The 14014-nt window shown below is 49.6% G+C and overlaps 1 protein-coding gene and 1 pseudogene across 4 annotated transcripts; one reads left to right on the forward strand and one right to left on the reverse strand.

Moving 5' to 3' along the window:
- Positions 1–220: 220 nt before the first annotated feature.
- LOC139263091 (E3 ubiquitin/ISG15 ligase TRIM25-like) lies at positions 221–12622 on the reverse strand. Of its 4 annotated transcripts, XM_070878632.1 has the most exons (9): positions 12286–12622; positions 10773–10937; positions 9904–10494; positions 6839–6934; positions 4428–4658; positions 4092–4114; positions 2683–2816; positions 2025–2159; positions 221–1876 (listed from the first exon to the last, which is right to left on the reverse strand). In XM_070878632.1, the coding sequence occupies exons 3-9, from the start codon at positions 10459–10461 to the stop codon at positions 1347–1349; spliced, it is 1707 nt and encodes a 568-aa protein (XP_070734733.1). In that variant the 5' UTR covers positions 10462–10494; positions 10773–10937; positions 12286–12622; the 3' UTR covers positions 221–1346. The 4 variants fall into 4 exon arrangements, with proteins under 4 accessions (XP_070734733.1, XP_070734732.1, XP_070734734.1 ...); XM_070878631.1 differs by lacking the exon at positions 10773–10937; XM_070878633.1 differs by lacking the exons at positions 6839–6934; positions 10773–10937.
- LOC139263678 (U2 spliceosomal RNA) lies at positions 11928–12106 on the forward strand (annotated as a pseudogene).
- Positions 12623–14014: the final 1392 nt, after the last annotated feature.

The raw sequence follows: 14014 nt of genomic DNA on the forward strand, positions 1-14014 counted from the left end.
GAGCGAGGATACGCTTCTCTAAACTCTCTAGTTGAGAGTGTGATAATGGCCATGGCAGAATAATTTACTGCAACACGGCAGTGTTAAATGTCAGAGAAATACAGGTCGCCATCCTAAAATCTCTGTCCCAAATATGCCCCTTGATCGGAGATGCCAACTGTTGGGGAATGGATGTTCTTGTATATAAATTAATCAGATATTCCACATGATAATAGGGTTCAAAGGCATTTATTGACATTCAGAGGAATTAAGCATAAAATGATTATTACGACCAATAATCAGACATATATAATAACTATTATTACCAATAATCACCCATATGTTTGAGACGCTTGCGGTACAAGACGGGAGAATTCACTGGGTCACGGGTTTAGAGCTTGACGGGATCAGCTGGCCAAGCCTTGTCAAATTCTGAGGTATCTATTCTAATAGCTTTCTTTTTATCCCTTTCTTTCTCTCGTGCTACGTGAGGATCAAAGTATTACCTCATCCAATTAGCTGCAGTAACTCCAATTTTAACAAGAATATCTCCCCATAACTTGACTCACTCCCTAATTTTCCAGATCTGGGGCAGGTTCATGGCTGGAGCCAAGAGAGAGAGAGAGAGAGAGTTTTGTGGCCTCTTCTTTTCAGCGAAAACACTGTCGGACTGGAATCCCTTTTACTGACTGAACATTGCTCAGAAACTCTCTCAAACCACAAGTTAATATGGAGAATTTAACCGCAGTCGTGCCTGTCACTAGTATAATTCACTATGGATATTAATGCAGATGTGCTCATCACTATTGTGATTCACTACTGAGATTAAAACCATTGCAATTATACAACTAAAGTACTAAAATTCTACAACTGAAGTGGACAACCAATTGTAATTCTACGAATTGCAGCAAACTGACCAAAAGCAGCTGTTTTTAGCGTCAGTGACAGACCCTTTCAGAAAAACACACAAAGATCCCACGGATCCTTAAAAGCAGCAAGGCACTGAGCTCCTGACATCATCCGAGGGGGAGGCCTGGACATGACATCATCGGAGGCTGGACCCGGACATGAAATCAAATAGGCGTGACCCAGACATAACATCTTCAGAGGGCCCTGTAAATGACATCATAGGGGGTGAACCAAGAAATTACATAATCAAAAGTATGGACCCGAAAGTGACATCATCAGATGGGAACCAGGAAATGACAACATTCAAACTCCACACCACCGACCCCCTCCAACCCAGAAGTGACATCAGATCCACAGTTCCAGAAATTACACAATCCGTGACCCCAAACTCGGAAATGACCCGTGTAAGAGGGCCACCTGAAACCGGAAGTGATATCACTGCGTCGCTGATGTCAGGATTAATTTAACAATTTCAGGGATTTGTTCCAACAATAAAATGCTGGAAACACGGGTTCAGTGAATGTGGTGTGAAATGTGTGTAAATGTCTCAGTGAGTCAGTGACCTGGTGAAATGACACAGTCCCAGCCTCGTAGTCCAACTGAACTCGGATCCTGCTCACAGGCCCGAACCCTGGGAGGTCAGTGAGCTGAGAATTGTGACGGGCCCTGAGAGAACCAGAAACACCACCCCAATAATATAAACACCAGGATTTGCTGCTGTACCCAAGAAGAGACTCTCTCTTCGCCCTCTCTACACTCCCACACACAATCCCTATTGCCCAGAAATTCCCATCAGTCTCCACATCCCAGGAATGGGATCCTGAGGAGAAGCTCTGGGAGCAGAGGACTTGGGGTTGGTCTATAAACCTCTCTGGGTGAGGTGGGTAGGGCTGTTCCTGTCCAGTCCATGTTACTGATCTCAGATCATCAGACAGAACCAAGTTCCAGTTTGCTGTCTTTGGATCCAGGCCCATCGGTGAGCTTTGCCCTAGAGAGGAGAGAAGAGATTGGTCAGACAGGGTTAATCCACTCAGATCAATGATTGACAGCTGCAGGGTAGGAGTGTCAGTATTTCCCAGACATTGCCAGCCCCATATTACCAGTCAGTGTGATCCCGTTTCAGATTATAAACACACCTTGGGATATTCCCGTTCTCCCTCTGATCCCAATCGACTGCTTGATGGCGATCCATGGGACAGGGGCTGCCCCAGAGGAGCTGTGTGGGGGAGGAGTTACAGTCGATGGGCCCCTGTATTCGGTGGAAGCTGGCCCTGTAAACAAAGCTCACGGTGATTGGGAATTGTGACACAGCGAGGTCCCGTCTCCCTCATATTACTCGATGGGGGGAGGGGGGGGGGCGGGGGTTATATATTCCATATTTATATATTCCTACATTACAACAGTGACTACACTTCAAAAATAGAACTGCATTGTCGGTATAGAACTTTGGGATTCCTGAGGTTCTGACGGGCGCTATATAAATGCAATCTTTCTATCTCCTACTAAACTCTAACAATACTGACAGCCATTGAGGGTCAGTGTCCCTTTAAGGGCCACTCTGATTGGCAGTGTGTAACCCCGCCCCTACCTGGCCCATGGTGGGTGAAGCTCTGGCCCATTACAGTGAGGAATGTTTAAAGCAGGTGTCACTGGGGACTGAGGATTAATCTCAGGCTCCTGATCCACAGACACAGGGAGCTGATATTAAAGTTCGGGATATTCCCAGCTGTCTGAACACAACTAACCCCACCTGCTCTCAGTGCCTTATATTGGAGAAAAGCTGCACCATCTTACTGATGATTCCCAATATATCTGAGTGGTACTTTTCCCATCCATTCAGCCTCTCCTGGATAAGTTGCGATATATTGAACAGGTTCAGGGTGAGCGCTGGAACATCTGGGTCTGTGACTCTCTGAGTCTCCGTCACTCTGGAATGAAAGAGGAGAGAATGTTTTTATCAGTGGGACATTTCAGATCAGAAACCCAAAGGGGATCGAGTGATCAGTGCAACAAGCTGCCCCCCTTCTAATGCTCGTACTGACCCCCCGCAGCAACCCATCCTGAAAATGACAGAATCCCGGGATTTGCCGTCTCCCTACATTCACACTGATCTCCACACGTGCAGTGGGATCCTGGTTTGCTGCCAGTTCAGCTCAGTTTGTGATTTTCAAAGTCGTCTGTGTTCAGTCCAGTTTCTCTGTACTGGAGCCTCATCTTTCCATTATTGATCATTATTATTATCCTGAGGGTCTCCAGACTGTGCCCCCCTCTCTGCAGGAACATACTCACTACAATCATGTGAAGTGAGGAGAGGAGAAGGAACAGCCTCCTAGGGACCTGGGCTCGGTGGGATTCCCTCACAGACCTCTCGATTTTAACCCCGCGCCCCCCCGACGGGCGGGAAAGGGTTTGGGGTTAAAACATCAGAGTGACTATTTGCACCGTGTGGTTTCTGCGCCTGCGTCCTCTGGACTCTGCCCCAGACGCCTGTTGCGCGGACGCAGACTCCTCGGCCCCGGAACCGCTGCTGATCTTCCGACGGGTCGGCATGGAGGCGGCTACTCAAACATTTCCTGTCGCTGAAGCCTGGGGTTGGATTTGCTTCCAGCTTTTGCATTATTGGGAACATTTTCACGGCCTTCTGTGGGACAAAAAACATCGGAGGAAGAGAGACACGGGTGGGGGGGGCGGCAGAAGAGAGAGAGAGACAGAGAGCGCAAGAAAGACAGGGCGTGGGGAGGAGTGAGGGAGCCCGACGGGGGCGTGGGGAGGTGCAAGGGAGAGAGAGACTGGGGGGGGGGAAAACAGAGAGACACAGCGGGGGGAGGAACAGAGAGACACGGGGGCGGGGCCGCCACACGCTGCTCCATCCAATGGCCCCGACCTGCTGAATAAAGCTGTCACTGAGGAAGCCTCGGTTAGATACAGGTCACTGCAGTTTTCTCTCTCTCTCACTTCCTGTCTAACAGCTTCCTGAGAAGCTCGACACACCGATGGAACAGCCCATGTCACTGCCATTTCCCACAGGCTGCCTGAGCCAAGAACCCCTCAGGCCCCAGTTACACATCACTCAATATTCCCACCATTTGAAAGCTCCTTATCTGGGAAGGTTTCCAAGCCGTGATTCTACTTTCACTCTTCTCCCAGATACAGGTGAAGGTTCCCTATCAGCAGCAGGTACTGTGTGACGGAGAGGGACTTACCTGGAAAGGAGCTGCTTCGAGTTCTGTGAATAAAGAGAGGAGATCAAATCAGTCAACGAACAAACCAACACCCAATGGAAGCAAACCGTGAATTTGGGATTGAGAGTAAAGAGTTCAGTGTGTAACAGTAGGTGGGGCCAGTCACAGGAATAGGGAATAATCCCACGTTTCACTGCACTCCATCCTGGGGCAGCACCGACACTCCGAGGGGCAGGGCTGACGGGCCAGCACCAATGCTGGACCCCACCAACAACCTTCAAACAATTCAGCCCTCACACTGGCCTCACAGAAAGGCCCCATTCCCCAGGCATGGCCCTGTTTATATTGAAGATGTACCTGAATAAAGGAGAGAGGGTCCCTCTGTACCAGACACTGGGTTTGTCCATCTATTAATGTAATCTGTTCCATCCTCTTGTTTAATGCTTCAGAACAGCTTCTAATCTGTGCGAGAGCTCGGAGCCCCTCCTCTTCGATCAGTGTCAGTGCGTATTCTTCATCTTCTTCCAGCTGTCTTCTCCATTCAGAGAAGCTCTTCGATAACTTTCCTTTCAGTTCCCTGATTTGTGTCTGAAACCCAAACCAATTCTCATTACAAACGGCCCTTCCACACAGTGTTACCCTGAGCACACGGCACTTTCCAGGGACGGGACATAGAAACATAGAAAATAGGTGCAGGAGTAGGCCATTCAGCCCTTCGAGCCTGCACCACCATTCAATATGATCATGGCTGATCATGCAACTTCAGTACTCCATTCCTGCTTTCTCTCCATACCCCTTGATCACTTTAGCCGTAAATGCCACATCTAACTCCCTTTTGAATATATCTAATGAACTGGCCTCAACAACTCTCTGTGGTAGAGAATTCCACAGGTTCACAATTCTGAGAGAAGAAGTTTCTCCTCATCTCGGTCCTAAATGGCTTACCCCTTATCCTTAGACTATGACCCCTGGTTCTGGACTTCCACAACATCGGGAACATTCTTCCTGCATCTAACCTGTCCAATCCCGTCAGAATTTTATATGTTTCTATGAGACCTCCTCTTTCTTCTAAACTCCAGTGAATATAAGCCTAGTCGATCCAATCTTTCTTCATATGTCAGTTCTACCATCCCGGGAGTTAGTCTGGTGAACCTTCGCTGCACTCCCTCAATAGCAAGAATGTCCTTCCTCAGGTTAGGAGACCAAAACTGCACACAATACTCCAGGTGTGGTCTCACCAAGGCCCGGTACAGTTGCAGTAAGACCTCCCTGATCCAATGCGCAAATCCCCTTGCTATGAAGGCCAGCATGCCATTTGCTTTCTTTACTGCCTGCTGTACCTGCATGCCTACCTTCAATGACTGATGTACCATGACACCCAGATCTCATTGCACCTCCCCTTTTAATAATCTATCACCATTCAGATAATAATCTGCTTTCCTGTTTTTGCCACCAAAATGGATAACCTCACACGTATCCACATTATACTGCATCTGCCATGCATTTGCCCATTCACCTAACCTGTCCAAGGCCCCCTGCAGCCTCCTAGCATCATCCTCGCAGGTCACACTGCCACCCAGTTAGTGTCATCTGCAAACTTGGAGATATTACATTCAATTCCTTCGTCTAAATCATTAATATATATTGTAAATAGCTGGGGTCCCAGCATTGAACAATGCAGCACCCCACTGGTCACTGCCTGCATTCTGAAAAGGACCTGTTTATTCCCATTCTTTGCTTCCTGTCTGCCAACCAGTTCTCTATCCACTTCAATACATTTTGTTTGTTTAGTTTGTTTAGATCACCACTCGATCACCCGTTAAAGACAGACAAGCAGTGGGGGTGTCTACTGGCAGTGGGGGTGTCTACTGGGAGAGGAGACAGAGTTTAACCAGTGTTACCCTGAGCCTGGAGTTTAAAAGAGTGCTGTGTTTAGACTGTGTGTGGCACTGCCACCTGGGCCACCCACACCTGGAGTGATGGCTCCAGTTTTGGTGCCCACACCTGGTGAAGGAGATCGAGACTCTGGAGAGGACGGGGCCAGAATGACACATAGTCTGATGGAGTTTAGTTCTGAGGATCGGCTCCAAGAGGTCGGGTGATTTAGAGAAAGGCAGGCCAAGAGGGACATGATTGAGGTGTTTAAACTGATGGAGGGATTATTGGACTCACTCGTTGGGTGAGGTACTGGAGATGGATCGGGATGGTAGGACTAGAGGGCCCGTGTATAAAATCCATAGGCACAGAGTTAGGTTAGAGGCCAGAGCTCTCGATCTCTGGAACAGACTCCCTGAACATGTGGTGGGTATGGAGTCACTACCACCCTTTAAAAGGGAGCTGGGGAGGAATTTCCCTGAGCTTGTCCTGAATTGGCTGCAGGTGTTTATTCTCTCGGTTTGCCTTTCCCAGGTGAGTACATGGTTCGGGATGGATCAGTGGTGTGTGTGATTGAACCCTGTCTGCATGGGGCAGGCTCGCTGGAGCTAATGGGCTTTTCTTCCTCTTCCTTTCTATGTTCATATGATACAGGCTTCAGGGCAAATCTTCACCTGCCAGCCTCTGGCTGTGTGTGTCTCAGTAAATCCAGTGCCCAAGTGATGGAATAATATTCCCTGGGAGGGGCAGGTAAAGTTAAGCAGCTCCCCTCACATCAAACACACGGGAACTCCGTGTAATCAGTGACTCGGCCCCAACACAACCAGCCCGGTTTGGAAGCCTGTTTCTGATGTGCTCATTGACTCAGTAAATCCAGCTCCACTTTTCCCGACCTTTATTTCAGCTTCTGATCTCCCCAAGTCTCGCTGTTTGCTGGAACAATTCTGCTGGACTCCCCGAAGCTTCTCGGTTTCTCTCTCCCATTCTTCCTGTAAATTGGAAAGTGTTTAAAATAACAACCTGCATTTATATAGCACCTTCAATGTAGGAAAATATCCCAAGGTGCTTCACAGGAGCGTAATCAGACAGAGATTGACACCGAGTCAAAGGAGGAGAGTTTAGGACAGACGACAGAATGCTTGGTTGTTGAAGTAGGTTTTAAGGAGTGTTGTAAACGAGAAGAGGGAGAGGTGGAGAGGCAGAGGGGTTTGAGAGGGAATTCCACAGCTTAAGGCCCAGACTGCTGAAGGCACGGCCACCACTGATGGGGCAAAGGAAGTCAGAGATGCACAAGAGGCCAGAATTGGAACAATGTAGAGTTCTCGGAGGGTTGTAGGACTGGAGGGGGTAAGAGAGATAATAATAACTTTTATTTATATAGCACCTTTAACGTAGTAACACGTCCCAAGGCACTTCACAACAAGTTTACAACACGTTAGATAATTGACCATTGAGGGAAAGAGAGAAAAAGCTGGAGAAGGAAATGTAAAAAGTGGTTAAAGGCTTGGGCCTGAAGATAGCGAGGAGTGAGGTCATGGGGCGATTTGAACACAAGAATGAGAATTTTAAATTCAAGGTGTTGCCGGACTGGGAGCCAATGCGGGTCAGTGAGCACTGGGGTGATGGGAGAACGGGACTTGGTGCAAGTTAGGATACGGACAGCAAAGTTTTGGATGAGCTTATGTTTAGAGGGAAAGTAGGAGGCCAGTCAGGAGAGCTTTGGAGTAGTCAAGTCTGGAAATAACAAAAGCATGAATGAGGGTTTCAGTAGATGATGGGCTGAGGCGGGGCGGAGACGGGTGATATTACAGAGGTGGAAGCAGGTGGTCCCAGTGATGCAGAGGATAAGGGATCGGAAGCTCAGCTCAGGGTCAAACAGGCCGCCGAGATTGCGATAAGTCTGGTTCAGGCTGAGACACTGGCCAGGGAGGGGGATGAAATCGGTTGCTAGGGAACAGAGTTTGTGGCTGGGACCGAAGACAATCGCTTCGATCTTCCCAATATTTAGTTGGGGGAATTTCTGCTCATCCAGGACTGGATGTGGACAAGCAGCGTGACAAATCAAAGGCAGTGGAGGGGTGGATAAAGGTGGTGGTGAGGTAGAGTTGGGTGTCCCATGGTATATGTGGAACGGGGTGATGTGATTTTTGGATGATGTCACAGAGGGGCAGCATGTAGATGAGAAATAGGAAGGGGTCAAGGATAGATCCATGGGGGACTCCAGAGGTAATGGTGCGAGAGTGGGAAGAGAGGCCTTTGTAGCTGATCCTTTGGCTATGACTGGATCGGTAAGGGTGGAACCAGGTGAGGGCAGTCCCACTCCGCTGGACAACAGAGGACAGGCGTTGGAGGAGGATGGTGTGACACTGTGTCAAAGGCTGCAGACAGGATGAGAAGGGTTAGTGCACCAGGGTCATCGTCACACAGGATGTCATCGGGGGCTTTTTAGTCAGCTATTAAATGCTGTCGCAGAGACAGAAACCTGATTGGAGAGGTTCAAACATGGAGTTGCTGGGAAGATGGGCACAGATTTGGGAGGCGACAACATGTACGAGTACTTTGGAGGGGAAAGGGAGGCTATGATGGGACGGTAGTTTGCAAGAACCGAGGGGTCAAGGTGAGCTATTTTGAGATGGGTGATGATGGCAGATTTGAAAGGGAGCAGAAAAGTACCAGAGGAGAAAGAACCATTTACTTTCTCAGCGAGCATTGTTGCCAGGAAGCGAGGTTGGGCCATTTACAGTATCAGTGAGCATGGGGCCAGGAAGGGAGGTTGGGTGGTTAGATGTTTAGAGGGAATTGGTTCAAATGAACAAGGTGAGCACAGAAAGGGCATGAGGGGAGAAATGAGAGAGAGATGTGAGTTCAGGGCTAGGGCAGGGGAACCTTGGGGATTGTTTGGAAGGCCAGGGGAAGGGAGGGAGGGGGCAGAGGCAGCTGAACGGATGGTCTCAATCCTGCTGACAAAGAGGTTCATGAGCTCCTCGCACTTGTTGGGGGTGAGGCTGGAGGAGGCAGAGGAGAGGGGTTTCAGGACACTGTTGGTAGTGGAGACAAAAAGCCACAAACGTGCCTCCTTCCAGTTTAACTGGGGCGGGTTGAGTAGGTTTGGCCTATATTCACTGCAGTTCAGAAGAATGAAAGGTGTTCTTATCGAAACATATGAGATAATGAGAGGGCCGGACAAGTTGAATGCAGAAAGTATATTTCCACTCATAGGGGAAACTAAAACTAGGGGGGTTATAGTCTCAGAATAACTGAGATGAGGAGGAATTTCCTCTCTGAGGGTTGTAAGTCTATGGAATTCTCTACCCCAGAGAGCTGTGGAGGCTGGGTCAGTGAATATATTTAAGGCGGAGATATGGACAGATTTTTGAGCGATAAGGGAATAAAGGGTTATGAGGAGCGGGCAGGGAAGTGGAACTGAGCCCATGATCAGATCAGCCATGATCTTATTAAATGGCAGAGCAGGCTCGAGGGGTCAAATGGCCGACTCCTGCTCCAATTTCTGGTCTTCTTGTGGGTTCGGTCTGGGCTGAGTACCCCGCTCAGGGGAGGCGGGTAATAATATTTAAATGAGGCTGTGGGCCTCAGATTGGGGCAACGATTGGATTTAACGGTTGCGGGCAGTGTATCACGGGGGCTCGGGAATCCCCATAGCTGGAGGAAGGAGCTGCCTGATGCAGCACTGCGTGTGTGCCTGCAGGGGCAGGAGCGCTTTCCCGGACCCTCAAACAAACCTGTCGCGAACTGTCCCCAACCCCCACCCATCTTCAGACTCCCGCCACCAACTCGCCTCCCCCAAATGGCTCTGGCCACCAACTCTCTCCTCCCCAGACCCCTCTATCTCCCCGATATCTCTCTGCCCCCCCCGCCATCAGTCCCCCCATCCACCTCTCTCCCTCACCCTCCACCTCTCTCCCTCACTGTATTTAATATCAAGAATTGTGTCACTCACCTTGATTGCAGCTTGTGCCTGATCCAGACTCAGCAATGTGTGGGATTTATGTTTCTCAGTTATACAGGAACCACACAAACACTCTCCATCATCTTTACAGAAGAACTCTAAGATCTTCTTATGGTCAGGGCACTTTCTGTCTGCAAGTTCAGCCACAGGCTCGATTAGAGTGTGTCCACTGAAGGCCTTGTTCCGTAAGTGTGGTTTTAAGTGAATGGAACAAAGAGCTATTTCACATTTCAGACACGTCTTCACAGCTGGAGATGGATTATCATCACAGTAATCACACACGACACAGGCTGGATCAGCAGGAGGCTGAGAGCGGTTGTATTTTTCCACGATATTACACAGTGTGAAGTTTCTCTCGAGACCGGGCCTGGGATTGAATTTCCGGCGACACTGCGGACACTCAAACCCTCCTGGGCCGACTGTCTGGTCCCAAACTCCCTCAATACATTTCACACAGAAACGGTGCTGGCAGGGTAATGCCACAGGATCCTGGTATACGTCCAGACACACAGCACAAGTTAATTCAGCCTCTAAAGCTCCAGGCTCCATTCTTGCAGCTCCTGAAGTAGTTTCACACAGCACCTGAGAGAGGGATGAACCAGAGCAGGAAGTTGTGTAGTGAGTGACAATGCTAGTTTCACTTTGATGACTCACTTTGGCTGAAGTTTAATCTTTTCAGGCCTGCAGTAGCAGTTCAGAACCAGAAATCAGAAAAACAAGATTGTAATTATACAATCTGGAACCAGAATACAGCAAACTGGGCTCAGTAAACACAGACCCAAAACTGATCAGCTCAGACCAGACCCAAAGTAGTTTAACAAACAAATTAAAACTGGAATAAAGTGTAAATATAACCTTACCAAACCCTGCAGAGAGGAAGGGGAAGGAGCTCTCGGAGATCAATAGAAAAATATACAAAAAAGTTGAAGATTCATCAGAGGGGCAAAGCGAGATGGAAAAAGCAAAGCAGTAGAGGCTCCAAGCCTCAGTGAACTCAACACGGAACCCGTCCAACCAATGCAGAGCTGCAGCAACAAAGACAGAATAATGTTGGACCACAAATTTCCAATTGAGCCCCAACCCCAGATTCCCACTGCCCTTTGTGAGAAGAAGTGTTTTCTAACGTCAGCACTGAACAGCCTGGCTCTACTTCTCAGGTTATGCCTCCTTGCTCTGGCCTCTCCCACCAGAGGAAATAGTTTCTCTGTAATTACCCGATCAAATCCTTAATCATCCTGAACACCTCGACTAGATCATCCCTTAATCTTCTCTACTGAAGGGAATACAAGCCCAGTCTCTGCGACCGCTCCTCATAATTTAACCCTTTGAGCCCCAGTACCATTCTGGTGAATCTGCGCTGTCGCCCTCCAATCTAATATAACATTCCTGAGGTGCGGTGCCCGGAACTGAATGCACAACTCCAGATGGGGTCACCAGAGGGTGAGGGACAAACAATGACCCAAACATTAGATGATCCCGCTGCGTTTCTTAGAATAGTGCTGCTGGATCTTTTATGTCTGAGAGGACAGACAGGGCCTCGGTTTAACATCACATCCGAAGGACGGTACCTCCGACAGTACAACATCCCCACCGTACTGTACTGAAGGGTCAGCCTGGATTATATGCTCATCTCTGGAGTGGGGCTTGTACCCACAACCTTTGGATTCATTCCCGAGGTGAGAGTGCTGCCACTGAGCCAAGGCTGAGTCAGGAACCTCCGTAGACTAATACAGCGTCAGTTCCAAATGCAGCGTTTATTGAGCATACTGAGCAAGCCGTTTGTGCCGGCCATTTGGGCAGGCAGTGTGGACGGGCAACATCATGTTCAGGCACCCTCAACAATCTGGGGTGTTTACCCTCACTGCCAGCTGCTGCTGGGTGACTCAGTAGCAAATCACATTTGGCCGCCTTTATCGGAAAAGCTGAAGAGAGGACTTTGGGCCAACAGCAGAGCAGCAGCATTACAATTAGAGCCACAATGGTCACCCAATTGCAGCATTTCTAGATTTCACTTCCTCACTTCTCGGCCTTTTGGCTAAGATCAAGTGTAGTATCTGTTCTTATCAGTATAATATCCCCTAGGGGGACATGATATTGAATTGATTTTTGGACAGGGAGCTGGATCAGGGGCTTGCCCTGTCCACTCCATGCACCGACCTGGTATTGCAATATTTCCAGGAACGGTGCAACTTCGCCTCTTGGCCTTTTGGCCTAAGATCAAACACATTGGCGCAAAGTGATCTTTGGCGTTAGAGTTGATCTGGAACGAAATTGGATAAAACATTTTTTTTTAAATTCTAGATTTCACTTCCTCTGCCTCCCCATCTGCTCAACTATTCTGGGCCTGGGCACATTATTGTAAAAGCCACTAACCAGTATCTGTGTAATAGTGTCTCTGGTCACAGGCTGAATCCTTTGCTGGGGTTTGTGTGGCCGATAGTTGCAGACCCCTCGAGGCTTCTTTCACTATTGGTTTCAGGGCCCGGGCCAACAGGGAGCACAAAACAGGGTCAGTCAGTTCGTCCAAACAACACAACAAAGCTCAGCTGGTGTGGGACTGAGTGACACTGCACAACTCGAGTATTGACCTCTACAACACACAACTGTGCCGCAAGTCCGTCTACAGGATCCGGCCTGAATCACAAGCACTTTTAAATATCCCCCCAAATGGAGCAGCAACTTGTTGTAAACACACGGTCCACGTGGTTCAGCGACCGTGGGAGGGCACGGGGCCAGAGGGGGCGGGCCGGGCCGCTGAGTGACAGCGCTCCCCGGTCCCTGATTGGCCGGTTGCCTCCCGCCCCACGTGGTTCAGCGTCCGTGGGAGGGCACGGGGCCAGAGGGGGCGGGCCGGACCGCAGAGTGACAGCGCTCCCAGGTCCCTGATTGGCCGGCTGCCTCACGCCCCACGTGGCTCAGCGACTGTTGGGAGGGCATGGGACCAGAGGGGGCGGGCCGGGCCGCTGAGTGACAGCGCTCCCAGGTCCCTGATTGGCCGGCTGCCTCACGCCCCACGTGGCTCAGCGACTGTTGGGAGGGCATGGGACCAGAGGGGGCGGGCCGGGCCGCTGAGTGACAGCGCTCCCAGGTCCCTGATTGGCCGGCTGCCTCACGCCCCACGTGGCTCAGCGACTGTTGGGAGGGCATGGGACCAGAGGGTGCGGTGCTCCGCATGTCGCCGCTCCATCCCGATAATACAATCAGTGACCCTCACCTCACACAGAATGCCCAACTTGAGGGCCTGGTCCCCACACAAACTGCTGCCGCACACCTAACGCTGGGCCCTAAATGCAGAGAGCGAGGAGCAGAGAGGAGGAGAGAGGGAGAAATAGGAGGGAGGGGGTAACAGAAAGCAGGACAATCAAAACAGACAAGCTGAGGGGCAGAGAGCGAGTGAGAGATACGGATACACACACACAGGCTCACTGATACTGTGAACCTTTACACGAAGGGTGATCCCAGCACATATCTCCCAGTACAGTAAGGTGCTGTGTCAATCAGTCTACAGGGAGTCAGAACCCCCGTGTCCCCAACCCATGGACCAACAAACATAAGAAATAGGAGCAGGAGTAGGCCATACAGCCCCTCAACTCTGCTCCGTCATTTAATACGATCATGGCTGATCCGATCATGCGCTCAAATCCACGTCCCTGCCCACTCCCCATAAAGCCTTATTGGTTATGAAACTGTTTATCTCTGTTAAATTTATGCAATGACCCAGCTTCCACAGCTCTCTGAGACAGCAAATTCCACAGATTTACAACCCTCTGAGAGAATAAATTCCTCCTCATCTCAGTTTTACATGGCTGGCCCCTTATTCTAAGATTATGCCCCCGAGTTTTAGTCTCCCCCATCAGTGGAAACATCCTCTCTGCATCCACCTTGTCAAGCCCCCTCATAATCTTACACGTTTCGATAAGATCACCTGAATTGTAATGAGTAGAGGCCCAACCTACTCAACCTTTCCTCATAAGTCAACCCCCTCATCTCCGGAATCAACCTAGTGAACCTTCTCTCAACTGCCTCCAAAGCAAGTAAATCCTTTCGTAAATATGGAAACCAAAACTGAACGCAGAATTCCAGCTGTGGCCTCACCAATAGG

Source organism: Pristiophorus japonicus, chromosome 4, assembly GCF_044704955.1.
Source record: "Pristiophorus japonicus isolate sPriJap1 chromosome 4, sPriJap1.hap1, whole genome shotgun sequence".
NCBI lineage: Eukaryota > Metazoa > Chordata > Chondrichthyes > Pristiophoridae > Pristiophorus > Pristiophorus japonicus.

What these genes read in the sequence shown, in the direction of transcription:
- LOC139263091 (XM_070878631.1), bottom strand. Translation starts at nt 10,461, where the DNA reads ATGGAGCCTGGAGCTTTAGAGGCTGAATTAACTTGTGCTGTGTGTCTG. An exon ending in ACCCTCTCTCCTTTATTCAG is followed by an intron (nt 4,115 to 4,427) that starts GTACATCTTCAA and finishes CTTTATTCACAG; the next exon opens with AACTCGAAGCAGCTCCTTTC. An exon ending in TCGAAGCAGCTCCTTTCCAG is followed by an intron (nt 2,817 to 4,091) that starts GTAAGTCCCTCT and finishes CTTTCATTCCAG; the next exon opens with AGTGACGGAGACTCAGAGAG.